The sequence below is a fragment of the Onychostruthus taczanowskii genome, unplaced genomic scaffold (genome assembly GCF_017590055.1).
Source record: "Onychostruthus taczanowskii isolate IOZ18803 unplaced genomic scaffold, ASM1759005v1 scaffold133, whole genome shotgun sequence".
Taxonomy (NCBI): Eukaryota; Metazoa; Chordata; class Aves; order Passeriformes; family Passeridae; genus Onychostruthus; species Onychostruthus taczanowskii.
Genome location: NW_024498496.1, coordinates 866,568 through 888,172, shown reverse-complemented (window position 1 = coordinate 888,172; position 21,605 = coordinate 866,568). Strand labels below are relative to the sequence as shown.

General features: G+C 34.5%; 1 protein-coding gene across 7 annotated transcripts in view; it reads right to left on the bottom strand.

Moving 5' to 3' along the window:
• The window catches only part of KDM4C (lysine demethylase 4C), a 239,308-nt gene that overhangs the window by 23,516 nt on the left and 194,187 nt on the right, over window positions 1-21,605 (bottom strand). For 6 of the 7 annotated variants that reach the window (XM_041396990.1, XM_041396988.1, XM_041396985.1 and 3 more), the window contains 2 exons: window positions 9,272-9,457; window positions 2,177-2,347 (listed from right to left, as the gene is read on the bottom strand). In XM_041396990.1, the coding sequence (XP_041252924.1) occupies window positions 2,177-2,347; window positions 9,272-9,457 (357 nt within the window). The remainder of the gene's footprint in view (window positions 1-2,176; window positions 2,348-9,271; window positions 9,458-21,605) is intronic. The other variant, XM_041396991.1, reaches the window with a different exon arrangement.

Sequence of the window (21,605 nt, the reverse complement as noted above, 5' to 3'; positions counted from 1 at the left end):
GAAAAAAATCTAAATATGTGTCTATAGTTAAAACACCTAATAACTTCCTACGTCATGTACTTAGTAAATGCTAACACAAACAACGAGAAATACATATGAGAAGAGATCAATGTATACCCAGATTTGGTTGTTATTGAATACAGAGTTTCATAAAGCTTCAAGACTGAAGCTTTAAGAAGCTTCAAGAAGTCAGTTTCAGTTATGAAACTCTTTATAAAGCTTCAAGATTGAACTTTTCCTGTTCCCTATCCTCCTCCTTAAAAATAAATCACTGTGTCTGAACATTAGAATTCTGGTTTATTGTGAGCTGAACTGAAATTATGTAGTGGATTCAGCACATACTGGAAGAGCAAAAAGCGCCTGCTATCTTTCTGAGCTGGTTGAAAAGTCAAAACAGATTAGAAAAATAAGTTCTTCAACAGGCAGCAACATTGCTTTCACACCAGATTTGATGAACAAGTCCTCCCAGCAGCACTAACACCTGATACGCACATTGCATGGATTAGTAAGTTTTAGTCTGAGAAGAAAAAAAAACACTTTTTTTTCAGTTCCAGTAACTGCTGCAGGTATATTACCTAATGAAAACACAACATTTCTCCAAGAAATGTAAAATTCGTTTGGTGTTTCCATCAAACAATTCTATGTTGGTCATTCACTATCTGAGAAGCACTGAGGCACATCCAGACCTGATTACATTTATTCTTAGTGCCAGATGAGACTCCCCCACTAGGACAACAAGCAGTTCCTCACCTTTGTCTTACCAGATCCTTGATGTAGAAGGCATTTACAAAAGGGTTTCTAATAGCAATACAGCCACATTTACTTAGTATCTTGATCATTCTAAATCAGAATGCCATTGATCATTAATGGAGACTTTTGCAGTATTTCACATTAAAGGACAAATTTTCAAAGATGTGTAAGAGAGATTTGGTGACTGACTTCTATTCAGACAACTGGGAGGTGAGCAGCTCAATTCCCAAACACTGATCTGAAATGCATCCTCTCAAATACCATATCTGGTATGGTATATGCCACACTTTTCAATACCTAAGAAGCTTCTAGGAACAACAGTATAATTTTCATTGATATATCTGTCAGTTAATGCTCCTTTTAGGAAAATATTAGGTCTGCAGAAAGCACAAGAGCTCGAAGACTTTCACAGGAGAAGAAGGGAGAGGGTTTCTAGGAGTATCCCTTGAGCTGCAAAGCCAGCATTCTCAGGCACTTCTGTATAAGCCAGGCTCTTCCCCTCCACATACTGAACAGGACTAAATGAAAAGTGGTCTTCCAACAAACAGCGCTTTTGCCTATCAGTGGTCCCTGGTGGCTTTAACTTCTGGAAGTTAGTAGGAAGTAAACAAAAAGTACTGGCTTAGCACATAAAAGACTCAAGAGGATCATGAAGGTAAATGAGGATTTGAGTCACATCATGAGGAAGAGGTCAAAGGGCACTTCATGAACACCATAAAGCTTAACATCCAGCATATTCATTGCAAACACGGAGGGAAACAGAATCTTTCTCCAACTGCAAATTTGCTCATATGTGCCAAATGCACAATGTGGTTTTTAGCAATTATGAGAGCCATGGTATGTAAGTGCATAACGGAAATCAAAATCTCAGTTGCCTTTTGAAAATGTAATACACTATACTACATACAGATAAACTACTTTCCCTAATGGTTTTTATCATTACTAATGTAATCTCACAAACTAAATATCAAGAAGAGTAAATAAGTTGTGAGAACAGATTCTGAAGAGCTGTTCTTCACATTACAGCAGAAATTCCTTCTATTCTGGAAGGAATTTTTACAAGTAATATCTAAGTGACAGAGAAGGATATATGGAATTCCCTCTTTCATATTCTTAATTAAATATGTATTTCTTATTTAATTAAAAGATTTTCTAAGATTACTCTTGATTCATTTGGTCAAATGACAAAGACTAATTAGAACAACCAAAGCTTGGAAGCCCATTAGAAAATAATCATTCTCAGCAGTTAAAGAAACAAACATGAACTAAATATTAAGATGTTATGTTCTCAAAGTCATAAGAATTAGTTCAAGAGGTTGCAGCTCTAATTTAAAAAAGAAAACCAGTCAAATGCCACAAAACCTACCCCAAAACAAAATATCAAGAAAACAAACCAGAATGAATAGGAATCTGAGAAAGTACTTACTACAATGTCTTCAGGAAAAGTATCCAGACTGAAGGAGCCATCATCAAACATGACTTCATAGAAAAGCTGAGATGTCACTCCAATGACTCTGCAACTATAGTATCGTGTATTTCTATGTTTCGTGATGACTGTCTGCCCAACTGTAATGGCTCTCCCACATACTTTAGCTCTCTTGAAAAAAAAGAAGAATTTAAAAGAAAAAATAAATTTAAAATACCAGCTTATTCATAAAAAATTTATCAGTGTAAAAACAGGGTTGATAACAGCTGAGCATTCAAGGTAAAAACTTCAAATTAAATTAAGTTAATTCAATAATGTTAACATAATGTCTTTTATTTAGAAAATTTCTCGATTTCGTGGGAAAAAAATTACATCTGAAGAATACTACATCAAAGCATACTTCTGCAGCTGATGATTTAAAACTATTCTGCATTGCATCAGTAATATATAAATAGAAAAAATGTTTATTCTTGTTTGCGGGATAATTTGTAGATAATTTGTAGAATTTGTAGAATTTTCCTGAAGACACAAGGTGTGATGAACCAAGATTTTTTTTTTAATTATGAGATATTGAAGTACTGGATTTCTGCATGATTCCATATAATAGAATGAAATTTTGCCCAGTGAGATGCAATAACTAAATGCATACCCAGCTCTTGCCAGAGCTGTCTACAGCAGTGTATGTGAGGAACTTCTTAATCCAAATTGTACAGAAGTTTTGCTTTAAAGCTTCAAAAAGCACTGATCACTCTTCATCAGTTATTTGGATAGTATATCAGTAACAATATTTTTTTTTCACTTTTCACTTATAATTCTCCAGTGCTAATTACATAAATCAGAAGACTAGCAGAATTCTTAAACTATGCAAAAATTCTACATCAATAACTAATTGATGGATTCTATAAATATAAAAACAATGGAACTTTGTAGGAAGACAATCACTAAGAAGCTCACACCATAGAGTCAACATCTCAGCTCCCAACTCCTGTATCCCTGTGACCCTTTCACTTTAAAAGCAACGTTCTTCACCAGGAAATAAAACCAGTACCTTCTCATACAAGTAATACAGAAGGCACTTCTTTCTTAGGAGCTTAACTATTCAATATTTCACAAAGGTCCATTGTTTTTATGCAAAGGGGAGCTATTGTGAGTTTGGCTACACCTGAAGAGTTGAACATTTCTAGTTATGTGAGATACACCTAAGGATGAAATATTTTTTATTAGAAATGTTTATATAAGCTGTAAAATAATACTTTTATACACAGTCCACACTAAAGTAATCCTCAAATTTCCTAGCACTGTTTTTGAAACCCTCAATGGCAGTAAGTTCTTCAGTCAATATAATAGTCTTAAAACTCTCTTATGAAAATCTGGAAAATCCTACAGCTGTAGGATTTTTGTCAGTAGAACTGAAGAGAATAAAGAACAGCGTCATTTCTTTTAGCTAGATTTGGGTATTAGCAGTAAAGTGAATGCTTTGGCATAAGAGGAAAAACCCACCCTAAACTTGAAGACTTCTGTTTTAGTGCTGACTTTTTGTCACTACTGGGCTTCCTTCTTGGACCTATTTATGGGATTTGTAATTTTTAAACCTCTCTGCTCCTGAAAAATAAGGGCATACCCAAGTACAAATATTCTCTGCCATTTTTGTAGGCAGTACACTATACGTCTGTGTGTCAGAGCTCCGCCTCTCACAGACATTTGTAGGATTTAGTTGAGGTCACCTCAGATAGTACAACTCAATGATGCTCCTAAAACATTTCCAAGTGCACCTAGAAATAACGTTCTCAGCATACTCACAAATTATTTAACCATTATATGAATAAAATTATTTCTTCCTCCATTTAACTGTCTATAGATAGTCTAAGTATAAAAATTAGCTACACAAATAGCAATCGACTGATATTATCACAGGAGCAATAAAATGTCCATAAGCATGTTTTATCTAATCTTGAAACATATGTAATAATATATGTTCATTTATCTTTCAATTTTTTATTTTATCCTATTCAGCTTTTGGTGGGGGCAGAGGTAGATCCGATGTAAACTAGAGAGTATTAATTAATTAATTTATTTCCATGAGGTAATAGAAAAAGTATTCTATTACAGAAACCAAGGAGATATTGCTCTATTAAGAGGTTTAAATCTTCTCCAAAAGAAGATGTAACTCTTCAGAGAAGATGGAGGGCAAAGTACAATATTTTAAGAAACAATGAAAATTCATTTAATGATGAAATTTTCAGAGAAGAAATGCCATTTCTCACTAGAAAAAGTAATAAAAATCCAAAAAAGCTTTCTAGCTCAAGGAGATTATTTTTTAGTATGTTATCTTCATAGGATTCTTAATTTATTTCTCAGAAAAACATATTCACAAGTACAGTCCGTAATTCATTGCATGTCCCAGAAAACAATTCCTGACAGAAAATCTTAACAATTTATTGATGTTAAGAATGCAATTTTTTGATCAGAAAGGACAGCTGTTATATACGGGAGTCTATCAGATTAAAGAAACAGCTGTGGTAGTTATCAGATTATTGAGAAAGTTGTAGTTTAAAAGCATGATTTTCTTTAGTAGCACCAAAGAAAAGAATGAACTAAGGTAGTGGCAGAAATACAGAAAACAACCAAATACAAAGAAAGATAATCTCCCCTTCTGTGTGCAAACTTCAAAACTTAAAAGGGAAAATTACTTTCTCCTTCACTTTCTGTATGGCATGGAACAAAAACCTTAAATACACAAATTATGTGAATACGAATTCATAGTAACATCATGAAGTAGGTATCTGATGTACATCTAAATACCTAGGAACTTTCTCAGGCTACACTTTTTAATGAAGGATCCTAAAAGATCTGAGACTTTTTCCATACTGGAACTTAAATCTCATGTCATCGTTTACTCTTTGGAATTCCAATTTCAGCATAGAAATTATTAATGACATTTCAAAAATAATCCAGTTCATGATTTTTGAGGAACATCTCCTTCTGAAGACTTGGCTTAGTCTTTCTGAGATGTTCAGGGGCTGGCAGTAGTTAGCAGACAGTGACAAACACTGACAATCCATCATTAAGGTATTCAACAGAAAAAGGATCTACAGCTTCCACTGGACAGCATCCCTCCATTCCCTGTTTGCTACAGAGGTTAAGAACTGGCTGATAATAGTAGAAGGTAATTTTAAGTAGCTCCAAAAACAGCAACAGCAGGTATTTGCATCTCCTGTCTTTGCCTCTTCTAAAGATAATTATTCTTTCAAATGTTACTGGGACTGTCGAGATAGTCCCTTTTGTTCACAATTTCCAAAAGAAGTAGCTGTAAGTATAGATTTGTCTCCAGCTGGCTTTCTCTGATCTGCAGGGCTCATATGGATCTTTTGGGGTTGGGTTTATTTTTTTTTCTGTTAGAACAGTTGCATACAACTCCTTTTTCTCATTTTCTTGTGTATGAATGAGTTCTTTTAATCAAAACAAATCCATCTGCAGCACCTATTCTCGACTGCACTTCCACATGTTCTTGCAGTTTTGATGACAAAAATGTGTGAGAGTGTTGGAACCCAGGACAGCCCTCTGGCTGCCCTGGATGGCTCAAGCCCCTGGCAGGGGGCTCAGAGACCCTGGCACAAAGCCAAAGACACCTGTGCCTTTCATTTTGACCCATGGAGCAGATTGCCAACTTTGTATGAAAAGTTACAAGTCATGAGAGTTTACGTAGAATGATAGTTAATTTTTCACAGGGTGAAGAAGTAGAATTTTGGGCTTTTTAGAATGGGGGTTCAGGAGGCAAGGTGGGATTTGGGCGTGCCCTGTCCTTCTTCCTTCTTCTTCTTAGCCTCCATCTTCTTCTGGCACTTTTAGATTGGTTCAGAGTAGAGACATACTGTCTAACACATGTGGATAGGTATTGGAAAGTTATTGTAGATAAAGTACATGTAGTTCTTAGTATAAAATGCTGACACCACCTCAAGGGTGAGCAGTGTGCCATGAACCGACCTACCAGACAGATTGCAGCGGGTCAGGAAAATAATGTATTAGATAAGAGAAAATAAGCAACCTTGAAAACCAGAGACAAGGAATTCCAACTCCTTCTTTGAGCACTGGGCTGGGAAAAAGAGACTTTCTAACACCTTGGGGTCATCTTGACCACAGAGATTCCAAGATGAGGAATATGTTTCATGCTCAGAGACAAGCAAAGTCACGAAGAAAAAAATGAAAAAAAAATTCCAAACCACAACCTATAAGTAGCAAATCACTGAGCCTTTCTTGCATATTGACAGTCCAATTTACATAAAAAATAACATAGGCAATGACAGCAAACACCCAAAACACTCCATATATAAAAACTGTTCTGCTAGCAATTTTTTGTGTTATTTCTAAAGCTATACCTTCAGCAAATGTAAGAGGTAAGGCCCAGTTTTGAGTCCATGAACATGGAAACGTATTTTTGAAAAGTCAGATAAACATTTAAAAACTCTAGTTCTTAGTATTTCTGTATTTACTTCATTTGGCAGCATCAGATAAATTCAAGGATTATTGCCTTCCCTTTTGATTTTCTCTTGATGATTTTTCTTCAGAAGACCCCACAAGTGTTTTCAATGACTGACAACAAAAAGGCACTCTAAAACAGTGAAGACAATACAAAACCTGATCCCTAGTGAAAAAGGCTTATGAATGTATGTTGAAAATTTAGCTTGAGTTCACAGGTGTAAATAAGTTGGATGCATATTCTACTTCCTCACTACAATAAGCCCTTGCCTGGGGTGAAGAGAAATGCTAATAATAGTAATAATACACATTTATCTGTTTAGGTAGGCCTTTTTGGTTGAACACTCTCATTGATTTACATATTAAAATACTACTATAGGTATATGCCACCATTTTTCCTAGTGACCAGAAGTCATTTTTTGATTGTTGAGTTTTTGGGTTTTGATTTTCTTTTTAAACTTGAAGAAAGCAGCAAACACCTAGTCAGTACAAAGGCAGTCACTGAGCATTTAGATACAATATTTAGAGTCTATATTAATGAAAAATTAGACAATTTTAATTTTTTTCTTGAAATTAGGAGAAATAATAGTGTCCTTACTTTATGAACAATGTTTTCTGCTAAATACCAGAAGACATTTTTTTTCATACTGACAAGATACTCTATGTCATTCACAAAAATTTGCTAAGTGAGTATAATATTTCAGTCTGCATGATTTCCTGTTCTGCTGCTAAGCAAGGAAATTGAAACAACAGGTAAAAAAAGAAAAGTTGATTACAAGTAAGATACATTGCTATGCTTAATGGTGAAGAGCAATGTTATTTCTGCATGAAGGAACAGCTAAAAGCTAAGAAAAACATAACAAGAGAACCAATGGTGAGAAAAGTTCTAAAGGCTTAAAGATTAGATTAATTATCCAAAAGATAGAGTATAAACCCAAGCATTTAAAAACATATGGCAATCTCCTTTGTCTGAGGAGTAAACTAATAATTTTATAGAAAAACATTCTTTAACAAAATATCTGCTCTTTCCAAATTTTGGCCCAACTGAAAACACAAAAGCAAAACTTTTATTTCTCTTCTGCAAACCTGACTTTTAGTTGAGACGGAGGGGGGGAAAAAGGTAGTAATAGTGAATCTTTTCAAAAAGGTTGGTGCTGAGTTTCAGTAAAAGATGCAATAGCCTCATTCCAATACACTTTCTATGTCCTTCACACAACCTCTTAAACAATAGCCACACAAAATCCTGGTTTTTTCCATAGTTGATGGGGCTTCCTTTCTTTTACACTACCTAATACAGGTCAAGAAAATCCCTAAGAAAGCATGGAATTTATGGGACTGATGCAAATCCCACTATCTAGATTATAAAGACTTGGCTCAAAAAGCTACTAGGAAACATTTGGGAAATGTTGGCCCTATTTTTACTGGCCATGAATTTAATCTAGTAATTTTCAACCAATTTTTTTGGTTTTCAAAAAATCCAAGGACAGTATCTTAAGTTGCCTGTACAGATAGAAATTTAAGTTTGTTTGTTTTTCAAACCAAACTAATTTTCTTGGAAAATGTTTGCAAGAAATTAAAACCACATGAAGTGTGCTGGTTTAATGTGTTCATTCATTCTGGAAAACAAAAATATGATAAAAAAATAACAATTCTATGGAAATTTTAAACAGGGATAAACAATATGTTTCCCTTTTAAAAATACCAGCTGCAGCTTGAATACTCAGGACTGATTACTCTAGTTGGGAGGCATTATAATTTAGTACACTTGGAAGAAATCCTACTCTTCAGTAGTCTTGTTAAGTCTTGTCATTAAGACCAAAGATTCACTGACAGGCTCTTTAAAGATCACAACATCTATGACACAGACATTACCTGGGTTTATGCCTTTCATTTCTAATGCATAAAGGAGAAAAAGAATTGCAACTTGACTAACTTTCCAAGCTTTTTCCTTAATAAGACTACATTAAGTCCTTCTGGTTTGCTAGGAAACAAAACACAGCTTTAAAAGCCCAAGATGAATAGCAGAAGTTCTCTCCTAACTGAGATACTAACCATTTATTCAACTAAAAGACATTAAACTAATTCTTGATTGTGTCTCATCTAAAATTAAAAGCTCTTCCTCAGCACAGAATAGAAATAGAAAGGCAGTCATAACATGAATTTTCATGGCATGCTAGTGTTACTTTGCCAGATGACACAATAATTATAATTGAATATTTTCAAGAGACTCTTTGGCTGCAGACCAAAGATTTTACATATACACCACATCCATTATCTCACAGGATCTCTGAGTATTTGCAAGATATTGTGATTTTTGACTTGGTATTTATAATATACTTCAGATTAACAAAACAGAGAACTCAGAGATTTGTTCTGGCTGTCAAAACAATATACTCAACAAGGACTTTAAATTAAAAAACGTATTAGGCATATCAGGTATCACTTCTCCTAGGTAACAGCATAATGAAAAACCTTCAAGCTGTAGAAGATTGCTATGCATGAAAATATGATAGACAGAAATATGATAATACATAGTGTGGATCCTCTCCTCCATTTTCTCTGGAAACATACTTTAATTCTGCAATTCCATTTCTTAACAAATAAGAAAACATTCCTCACCACATTTTGGTTGATCTTGTGCCTGAAACATGTAATGGAGACAACATATGGCCAGTCATCAGGTTCCATCAGCACTCCTGCAGCATGGGCACAGGTAACATGGAATGATGCTGGGCAGCGTCCATATGAACACTGAATGCAGGCACCAGAGATTTTCTTAACTCTCTGCCTGCAGAAGATACATTTCTGTAGAAGCGAATAAAGAGAATATTTTCTGTATTACTCCAACTTCAGTGATACCTGCAAGTAACTCAAAGACCAAAAAATTATTTGTGATCCAATGATTACATTTTTTATCTTGCAATATGCCCAGTGAAAGGAACAGCAGTTATTAATTACAAGGCAACTTAGTAATATAATTAATACATAGCATTTTTGCCTTTTTGTCTAAATGTGTTCCACTTGCATAGCAAGAAAACAGATAGACAGATAGATAGATATTTAAAAGTTTAATTTTAAATTCCATACTCTGAAAATGAACCTACTCCTCCTAAAATTGGTAAATCAAAAACCTTCTACATGATTTTGATACTAAAAACAACAGCAAGACTCAAAAATAAAGAGAATAGGCCTGACTAAAATGTCAGGCTAAACAGGACTTCCATATATATTTGACTTAGCTCCCCACTATGAAGCTAGACTAAATATATGTCTTTGTAAAATGGCTAATCTAACACATTCAAGAAACAGTTTCTACAACATCCTCAGATAGCCTGTTACAGCAGATAAATCGCCTCTAAGTTAGAGACATTTTCTTTAGCTCAAGCCTATGCATAATTCTACAGCTGAAGGCTGTTCCTAAGACCATTTCTATTTTTTAGCCTGGTTTTCATTGGTTGAGTACTTAACATAATGTCAATACAGTAGCCTGTATTTCCTCATGTCATATATTCAAACACCATGTCAACAGCCTTACTGGTATCAAACACTGTTGGGGTTTTTTTCCCTTTTGCCAAAAAGAAGACCACATCAAAATAACGTCACTATTTTCTAAGTGGCACAAGTAATGAGCCAATAGGAAAAGAAGACAAAGGGACATAAGCTATGTTAACTAAGTCTGGTGAATAGGTTCTAATATACAGTACAAGATGAACTGTACCATAAGGCATTAACAAGCATACTAGATAGAATAATTACTTCAGCAATTTCTGTGGACAACTGTTTTATATCACATATGAGAATTATCTTCTGATATCTCTCATCACGGCTAATAAAAATACAAATGTTATTGATGATCATGAAATTATTTCAGCTATTATAAACAGTTTTTATGCAATGACACAAAACAATGAATTCAATAAAACATATTCTTGGAATATTGCTTACTTCCATTTCTTCTAAATTTGCTGCCCACCAAATTGCTAAACAAACTCATCTGCCTATATTGAGAACATAAGTAAAAATAATTTTTGTGCGTTTTTGCTGCATGATTAATAATTCAAAGTGTTTACTGTTAACTCACATCTAATTCTTATTCAGAGGTGACCAAAGAACTTTATTCTCTATCGTTTCTTGATTTTCATATTTTGCATAAAACCAGAAGAAATTTTATTGCATAATTCAGTACTTAAATAGTTTCAATGGCTTCTGGCAAGCAGTTTGTGACAGAAATAATACTTTTGGTAAGGGCTAGCCCTGTCAAGCTCACTGGTTCTAGTTCCTGTATCAACCTGAATGTGAAATACTCTTCAAGTTCTGCCCTCATGTTCACCCTTTGAGGACAGAAAGTGAACTTTCACCCTTTGAAAGCGAACTGCCTGCATTGCTTTGCACAAGCAGAAATTAAGAGTAGTCCCTAGCATCTACACTTAGGGAAAAATTTTAGCTATCATTCACTAAAAGGGGCCTGAATTCAGATCTACTGTAGCACCATTGGGTTTAAAGACTAGTAAGAGGTAAAGACAATTTGTCATTAAAAGAAATGCTTCAGAAATTTCACTCATGGGCTGACATCTTGTTGCGTGTTTGTATTCATGTGCATGAGATCATTTACAGGTAAGCAGAGTAACTGTTTTCCAAGGGAGCTTAGAGATTTCTTTTATATATACATATTCAGAACTTACTAAGTGAAAATTCCACATAGAAAATACAATTGACATCTAGTATGTGCAATATCTAGATACTTAGTTCATATAAATAACACAGCTCCTCTTGAATGCTTTTTCATACAGATAGACACAAAGTCAACAATCAGATTAATGGAAGAAGAAAGACCAAAGCACTTATGACTATTAAAAAAACCCAAAACAAAGAAAATCAACCAACCACAACCCCAAACAACCACACAACAAAACAAAAAACCCCAAAACCAAGACTGCACACAAAAAAATTCCACATGTTCTGAAATAAACACCCTGAAAATGCAGTTCAAACAAAAATGTAGAGAATGAGGAAAAGGAATAAAGTAAAGTACAGCTCAACCAGCATCAACTAAAGAAATTGTAACAGTACAGCAGGAAATGCTGGTCTCCCTTAAATTATTGGCTGCACATGCACATGGAAGCAAATATGTTAACATTAAAATATGGCTGTAAATTTCTCCTGTATCTTACTAAAGTATTATAACACTTCGGGAAATGCAAAAATCTAAAACTACACCACATAGTGAGTAAAGCTTCAGAAAAAAGATGAACTTACAACTCTATATACACTCAGTTGCTCTTTGAAGTTAATATTTTAAAGTTTATTACCTTCCAGAAGTAGAAAAGCTGCAAAAAATAAAATCAGTATTACATAAGACAGCAAGAAATGCTGAAAGGGAAGCTGGAGATGTAGTCATGAGAACTGAAAATGTGACAAATTAAATGGCATAGCCATAGCCAATCCTTAGAAATTAGGATAAAAGTTCATCCCTCCCTGTAAGAGAACTTGTGACAACATGTCTGACGAACTGGCATAGTTTGAGGAAACATTTCTCACAATGCTTTTCAGAGTTTCAACTTGAAAGTACTGAAAATAATTATTAAAATACAAAATAATTATTTTAAAAATAGTAAAAAAACAAACTGTCCAATTACCATTGACTACATTCTTATTTCAGTCATGTTGGTGTAAAATAAGTGTAATTTTGATGAAGAGTTAAGTTGCCTCAAATTTACTCTTATATAAAAGGAACACTGCTTGGTCTTAACTATTTCTGTGAATGCAGACCAAAGTTTGCATGATGAAAGTGAAAAAAATCCCATTTTAGCCATGCAATAAATCTATCTCACTGGCAAATACAAGGAGGGTAATTGTTACATCAGTTAACTCCAAACCCACATTAATCTTTTGTGCTACACTCATACACTCTTTAGGTATCAAAAAGGATTAAGTCATGAATATGAACAGGTGGAAATATGTTACTGTTCATGCACGAAAAGAAAAAAAGGCCTCCCTGTGCTTAAGGAGGGGAGAAAAATTATGAAAACCATTCTTCTTTCAAGAATGCAGGAAAATAATTTGCAAATCAAGATTTGCAAATAAAGAAATATCTTTCTTATTTTATATAAAGTGCTATGTCCTTTGTACAAGCATGACACTGAGGATGATGTAGATGTATCTCAGCTTTACAATGACTCAAACTGAGGCATGAATTTTGAAAAGTACACATAAAAGTCCAGTGTTCAAGCAAACTACAGCTTGTATAACTGTATTAAGGCAATGTGGTCCCCCATTCAGATGTAAGAGAAAAAGCCCCTTCATATTTGAAACTATACATCAAATACTCAATCCATTTTAATTGATAAATAAAATTAGAACACATAAACCCAAAGCAGAGCAAGCTATAAAAAAAAATCTGTTTTACATACACTTTTGGACTATTAGCTGAACTACATACCAAATTGTATATTAGCTATAAGTAGTAAACTGAACTGCACTGTGTCTGGCCTATACAGGCAATTCCTTCCCTCCCTGGCTTTTGAAAAATAATGGATTTCTCATACTCTCACTTGGGGTTTTACAACATGTGAACTTAATTTTTTTTAAAAACTTTTTTCATACGTTAATATCATTTATTATAGTGTGGTGATACATGAAAAAAAAAAAAAAAGGGGAAGATGATGCAAATGTACAAAAAATAAAGAATTAAAACAATCCCACTTAAAGTGACCCAAGGAAAAAGGCATCCGAATCTCAAGAGAAGAAAGGGAACTACTAGCTGTGAAGACCGAGGTTTCACTCTCCCCCCAGCTCTTCCCTGAATTATGACTTTCATAAGTTTGTAAAATGAAAGAATGGACGATTCCTTCATTTTACAATCCCAAACTATTCCTGAAAAACAAAAGGTCCAAACACTTCTCTGTCAGGACAAACCTATTTAGGTATGCAAGTTACTACTTTTGAAACGAACAAACTTGACATACCATGAACACATTTTCTAAAATACCATAATGCTAATTCAATTCCCAAATGACAGTTTTTCAGTAGTTTGAAACTACAGCTGTTCCTACCAGCTAAAGCAATTCTAGACAGCTAGAAAGAATGTCATTTCGATTTAATGATTGCTAGATATTAGTGCAAAGCAGAGACTGAGGGGAAAGTAGCTGAGGATCAATCTTAATCAGAGATCCAGATGCAAAATGAATTGGAGAATAAATAAAATTGTTTATATAACTGGAGATTTAAGAATATAGGACAGAGCAATGTACTACAATTTTCTAGATTGTGAAATGACCTCTTTTTGCTCCCCAAAAGAAAAATATTCTGCTGCAAATGAATTTCATCATCACGGAATAGCTCTTTCATGTTAATAGTCTGTAAATCTATAAACAGAATGGATTTTAAAGAACAAGTTTGAGGAAACTGGATGTCAGCATTTTGCAAAAGACAGCCCACTGGTAACTTTTCAAATAATTTTTATGCATCCTTTTTTAAAGATTTAGACATTGCTTCCCTCAAAATGAGGAAAAAATTCCAGTCCCTGAAAGGATCATGAATTAATCACAGTAGCAGTGTTTTCTGATGGACGGATTTATGAAAATAAGCACAGGCTGAGGTCACAGCAAAAAGCCAGGGATGGATTTTAGGAAACAATTTTGAGTATTAATTTCTCCCCAAAATTATCTCTACGTCTTGGCAATCAAAATTACTTAAGTGAACGAGTTCACTGTAGTAAAGCATTAAATGCTACAAAAAGAAGCTATTTCAAGAGAGCCTCAAAAAATTATTAGATTTTCAAATATTACTAAAAATCATTCCATAAGAGTTCTGCTGCTCCTGCTGCTGCTGCAGATGGTTAGTAACTACTAGTCAGTAACTGACTTGTATATTCTCACCCTCTTTTATATATTTCCTGGTTTATTGCCTTCTATGTATCATTTGAAATATTAAGATAGAGACACTACTGAAAAATTAAGAAAATTAATGAAAAATCACCTGTTTTTTTCTATAATGTCTGCTTTATCATATCTTCATTTCATGATGAACCCACTTTGCTTCAAAATTTATATTACCAGACAAGCAAAAATTGCTATTATATATAACCACACCCTAGATATGAAAAGTCAGCTCTACTGTAAGCAATACTACCCATAGATACGCATAAATTTTTAGCAGAGCAAAGATTTTATAGAGAATATTGGCGGAAGGAGGTTCACAAGCTTATCAGCTGTGATAACCTGTTACAATATAAAATGCACAGAGAAACTAATCTTTTCCTTCTCCATTTCAAAGCCAGAACATGGAATAAAAGTGACAAAGATTACAGCAAGGGCTGGCAGCAAGTTACTGGCACAGAGATTTGTTAACGATGCGTGGCACAGTCAGAAGATGAATACGATGAAGACATTTGACACATTATCTGCAGATCAGTGAGCACATGTTGCCTGCACAACTATCTTTTAGAATACAAAGTCAGGACTTAATTTTGGCAGAGAGCATGGTATGTTTCTATGGAAACAAACTCATTACTGATTTTACACTTTATGTTTCCCTTTATTCCTAATTAATTTCAACCAAGATGAGTATTGGAGCTATGAAACTGACAGCATCAGAACATGTGAAGAAAGAGTTTGTTAGATGATATATTCTACTTCACTGTTCAGCATGTTCAGGCAATTATATAAAATTAACTAGGAATGTTGTTAGAGGAAGTACCAAGAGACTATTTTGCATCTCTCTGGTATTTCAAATGCAACAACCAGTACCTCAGGGGGAAAAGCCATAGAGCTTGCAGAAAACGATTTGTGATTTCATACTATTCAGTAAGTCTGCCTACAGAATGGGGCGATGGCAAATTAAAGATGGCAGACATTATCTAGATGTAGGCAAAATTCCTTTACAGTTGTAAATTTCAGCAGAGAAGGAAACATAACACTTATGCATCAGCAGCAATTAGAGACAGTAATCCTATTCTCTAATAACTCTGTGACAATGTTGTTTTGTGACTACTCCCAATGAATGAACTTTTAAGTTGTTTCATTTGAATTAAACATGAAAAGATATGGAAATCGTGACAGATATATATGTTGATTTAAAATACAGTTTTAACAGCTGATAAAAAACTACCAGGACTTCCCAAAATCACATATAAATACAGTATCCATCAATTATTTCAACCAAACTGTTAAGGTAATAATAACTTTTAATTAATAGGAGAGGGACAAAAAAGACAAAATATAGTGCAGAGGTAAGAAAAATATAGTTTTCCTGAAGCATGGCTCGTGTGATTGAAAGTCATTAAACGGTAGGTTAAAAGAGAAGGAAAAAGAATCAAAGAAAACAAAACCCTTGGTGAAGAAGTACTTATTTTGAAAGTACATGAAAGGATTTGTGCTTCTGTGATACACTATGCAGATTCAGTAGCTGGTAAAACAGGTATTGTGAGGCAGAAAGGTAAGAAATAAAAGGCCCTGTTAGAGCTTCAGCTGTGGTCTCACAATCACCACATCTATGGCTATGCCACCTCTTGAGAAATAAACTGCTGCATATTTATTTTTAGTATTCTTGAAGTTCTCAAATTCATGACATTCCAACACCATTGGAATAAGCACTGCCATTAAGTCCCTAGTTTTTTCAGGATGGAGCAGTACCATTAGCACTCTACACTGTCAGAGATACTCCAAAAGTACTTGAGATGTCTCTAATCCTACCACAGAGATCTACCGATGAAAATACCATATAAACATATCTCTAGTATCTCCTCAGTTTTATTTACAATTACTAAATGGAAAACATTAATCACCAACACCTTCTTTAAAAAGAAGAATCCTCATGTACATAGGGAATATTCTGCTAACACATATTAACTGAACACAAGAATAAGCGCCTCTTTCTTCCAGATTCATATACATCAGCTGACACTGAGAATTTAATCATCCTAACTCTTCTTTATCCAGTTAATATCCACCTGCTCTCAAAAATAGTAATAGGTGCTGTGAGCCCAAAGTTTACAAGGAGACTCTCAAGATTTTATCTTGTAGTTTTCACATAGTCATGTATTTTTTAAACACATTTTTATTAGAGACAAACCAAATCTTTTTTCCTGACCATGTTTCTTCCCCTGTAGGTTTGAAATGTTGCAGATCTTGTGGATTTTTTCCCTCATGATTTTCACCTTTTATCCTCCAGATTGTACTATAACAAACACACAGAATTAAATTTGTTTTAATTTATTTTTTTTAAGAAGCACTGTGCCTGTATTCAGTGCATCTTTCAGGCATCCTGAAATGAACAAGAAATGACTGATGCTAGTATTGGAAGGGCAAAATTTCAAGAAGACTAATACAGGAGATTGGAAAGAAAGAATCTCCTTTTCTTTATTCTTCAGGAAGAAAGCCTTTCTATTAAAACTTTCCTTCCAATTTGCATAGACCAGTTAGAATAGATTCGCCATTTACACTAAGGCTAAAATATCTGACAAGCTGTGAAATGCCATTTAGGCTGAAAAGGTGATGAGGCATCATTTCACTGCCTCACTGCTGCAGCCTCCAGGCATCCCCACTATTATACTTTAACTGCACTTTTTCCAGCTGATTCCTATAGGCATTACTGAAATTTAAGGCAGTGGTCAAGTCCAGGTTTTTTTCTGCACTACAGTCATTCAGTCACACATTTCTAAACCCCACTGCGTGGCAGAGAGACAAAACAACTGTACAAAAAAAGTGAAAAACTATTCCAAAGAATATCGGAGGTTAGTGGGGACCTCCAGAGCTCATGTAGAACAGCACTGACAAGGCAGACCTAAATCAGGTTGCATAAGGCCCATCCAGCTGACTTCTGAACATCTACAAGGACAAGGATCCTTCAGCCTTGCTGGGCACCTGTTCAAGTATTCAACTATCACCTTTCACAGTAAAAATCTCTTTTTACAGCACTGGAATTTACCATGTTCTGATTTGTGTTCTTTGCCTCTCAAGCTACCACCCCACACCTCCAACAAGCATCCCTCTCCCTCTTGCCTGTATCCTCTGATTACCTCTGTATAAGCAGCAGTGAAATCTTTGCAAAAGGTGTCTCTTTTCCAGGCTGAACACACCCAGTTTCTTCAGTCCCTCTGTATACATTCTGTACTCCAGACCTGACCATCTCAGTGACTTTTCATTGGACTTGCTCCCACATGTCAATAAAAGGCAGACCAGGTGCTGTCATAACAATAGTCAAATAAAAGGCAAGGATGGATCAATACCCTGGGCCTCACAGCTACACTATTACAAATGATGGCCTGGATGCAGTCTGTCCCCTGCTGCAAGGGCACACTGTTGATTCATGCTTAACTTCTCCATCATGATCCCCACTGGTTTTCCTGCAAAGCCAATCAAGCTAAATTCCAGCGGCAGACTTTGTATTATTCAATTTCAAAAGAGACAGTTTCTCCATAAAATAGACTACAGCTGCACAAAGTATTTAGAGAAGACATCTAAAATTTGCCAACTCAGAAGAGTCTTTAACAGACAATGAATATAGAACTTTAAGACCCTGTATGGCCATTTCAGGTTCCAATATTTCATGAGCTGCCATTTAATGCAAAGTATTGCTCTGAGTAATATTATTTATACATAGTACAGAAATCTGCACTGCTTCTACATAGTTTATTTTTTAATAATTGCATTATGGTACTTCATATAAACACATCCAAACACACAGAAATTTGCCATTCTAGTAAGATAGCAATTAAAATTAGGGCACCAGGATACAGCATTGAACAGATTATATTCTTAGCAATATCTCAGAAAGAATTTATGAAATTAAGAAATGCAAAGACAGTTTTCATCAAAATAAAGGTACCACCATCTAATAAATTATCTTTTTGAGAATGGCAAGTCAGTATGGTAATATCCATAAACTAAAAATGTATTTCCACACAGACACCAAAAAAAAAAGTGTTACTAAAGAACAATTGTACAGAATGTAAGATACTCAAGTTTCAATACTCAGAAACAAGAATCTCCGACAGGCTCAAAAAGAAACCTCTGATGACAATAAAAGCATGCATATCAACATTCCTTCTACCTACTAGCATGACAGTAATGTGCTGCTTTGCATCTTAAAAGATTAGATGACAGGAATGGACTTCAGTATATGTCCTCTGGGCGAGAAGGGGTCATGGCCAATTATGTAGGTGAATGCACTTTGTCTCTGGGAAGGAAAATATTGTGCTTGTGAAGCACACTGAATGAGGCTACAGCTGCTTGTCAAGTTGTTCTCTGTTGAAGGGAAGCTGCTGTGGACAGAATACACTACTAGAAAATTAGGATTAATAAAAACATTTAGTGTACTTAGTGGCCATGAAATATCTGCCATCCCTACAGTAAACTGAGCAAATGTGAGTCGTGCCATTTCCAAGTAATAAAAATAGCATATAAACAACCAAATAAGTCAAAACTTGGAATAGAGGGATATTTCAGAGTTACAGCTGTATGGGGTACTTTTTGTTTGGTGTCGGCTTATTTTTTTCATTCTTGTTGTTCGGAATTTTTTTTTTTGCTTGAGGATGGGGTCAAGACACACATAAGTTTAACATGCACTGTATCACAGAAAGTTTACTTTTCGGTCCTAAAAAGCCTGAGGGACCTCATAGCTCACACAGAAAAGATTTTTTCTGAAGCTTTTACCCAAAAGTCAAAACTTGCTTTTCAGCAGAGTTGATGTCAGCATTATACCTAACCAGAAAATTTGAACAGCCAAAAACTGTATGGTATTTTTTAAGACATATTAAAATGTATTATGTATAAGAAATTTATAAAAATTCTACAATCTAAAATGAATCAGTTGTAGTATCTCAGAAACAGAAAGCTATTTCTAAATGTTTCCTTCATTTCTAAGTTCTGTACTAATTTCACTAAGTAAATATTCAGAGAATCAGACACATAAGGGGGTGAGTCTTGCCTTAGAGTATTTATCTATGATAAAAATTCAACAAATCATTGTTCTCTCTAGACTGAAACATATTAGTTATTAATATATTTACTGGTTAAAATAATTATTGGCAAAAAATGCAGAAGCATTGTATTTAAAATAGTTTTTGCCCCTCCATCTTTAATTTTTTTCTCTTACTTTCCTCAAGAGATTAAAAAAAAATAAAAGTACAGTATGATATCTTTATTGTGGACATGTAAGCAAATGACCTTTTGGTTAAGAAAGTATCATATACTTTCTTTAGTTAAGAAAGTATCATCCTTCTTGCATAAACCCAAAAGTATGTGGATGTCAGCATAGCTGCAAAGCATTCCAAGTTTGCCATGGAAACAACATTCTTATTTCAAAATACTACAACTTCTCACTGCAGACTATTGGCATGAAAGCTCCCAATCCAAGTTCATTGACAGCTTCTGGAGTGGACAGATGAGGCATGATAAATATTTTAAATTAGTTCATTTATCTTGCTCAGACATGGGAAGAGATGGAGAATTTTTCATATTTATAGGAAAAAAAAGCAGAGAGACAGAGAGAGAGATAGAGGAAGGGTAGAAGAGGGGAAGGGGGGAAAGGCAGGAGTAAAGCTGAGTGAAAAGGTGGAGGAAACGAAGGAAAAAGAGATAGAAGGAGGATAAAAGTAGGGTAAAAGAAGAAGGCAGATAAAGTGATGGGAAAGAGGAGAAAGGTAGAAAGGGAGGAAATGGGGAAAGAAAACACCTTTTTATATAAATTATTACCAGTTAAGCCAAATTTCACACATAACGCATTTTGTGTTAATTAGAATTTTGTTAATTATTTTGTTAAATAGAATTAGAATTCTATTTGTTAATAGAATAATAGAAAATATACACCCCAATACTAGCCAAACTAGCACATGTCTTTAACTGTTTTTGATTTTATTTCCACAGTTTTCTGAGAATCAACACTGGGTTTTATTACTGCATCAAACACATCCAGATTTAAATTATTTTTGTCCTAAGGACTCAGACTATAGATATTTTTCAAACATGTTTCAGAAACTCCGTTAAAGTTAAAGAATACAATAGCTTAAATATATATTTATTTAATGCAGTGTCTTAGTGCCATTGATGATATTGGAGGCCGAGACATCATATAATAAGAGAAATGGCTTAAAGGACAGACTAATGTTCCAATGCTTCCCAAGAATATGATTCTGACAAATTCAGACAAAATGGGCTTCCTCCCCCTGCTGAACTTGGACCACTCTATGGTTACACCTAGAAATGCAATACTATATGAAACCCCTAGGAAAATCAAAAATATCTGGTATGTACATGTAAAACTTCAGTGAGAAGCTCATAGGGCATCTCACTACAAATAATGAAGGGTGTGGAAATTTATGTATGAACATAGATTTTGTATCAGAATAATGAAAAAATATTACAAAGGTCTGCAATTACTGACTTTCTGCAGTATCAGTTCTAATTCCTTATATAAAGAGGCTTTGAATACTATTTATTTGAATGTATCAAATCATTCAAATGTATTTCTCATTCTAAAAGTAAATTGAAAAGTGAAACAATGCAGTTCTAAAAGAACCTGAACAAAAATGAATGTGTGTCTTGGGTATTTTCAACAGGGATACCCCTATGGGTAACATCTGATTGTATTTTGTACTGCTATTTCTTGTACACAACTCAAATTTTGCTTCATACAGAAACATGTATGTCTAATGTTTATATTTGTAATTTATCCAGTATCCTGTCCTTTAACTAGCTTTTCAGATGCAGTGATTAGGTTTGAATGAAGTTACACTTTTCCTAATATTTTCTCTTCAATGTTTTCCATTCTACAATTTCCTGCTCTGGGAAATACTTTGTATCCTTGATGGACATGGAATTAATTTGTTTAGTGCTGATTATTTAGCAGTGACTGGTATTGAAGGTCAAGCTGGTCTCTCTTCCACTTTGATGTCCAGTCCAATAAAACTGCATTACAGAAAGAAAATTTTTATAAGCTGATTACCTGTTCAGTG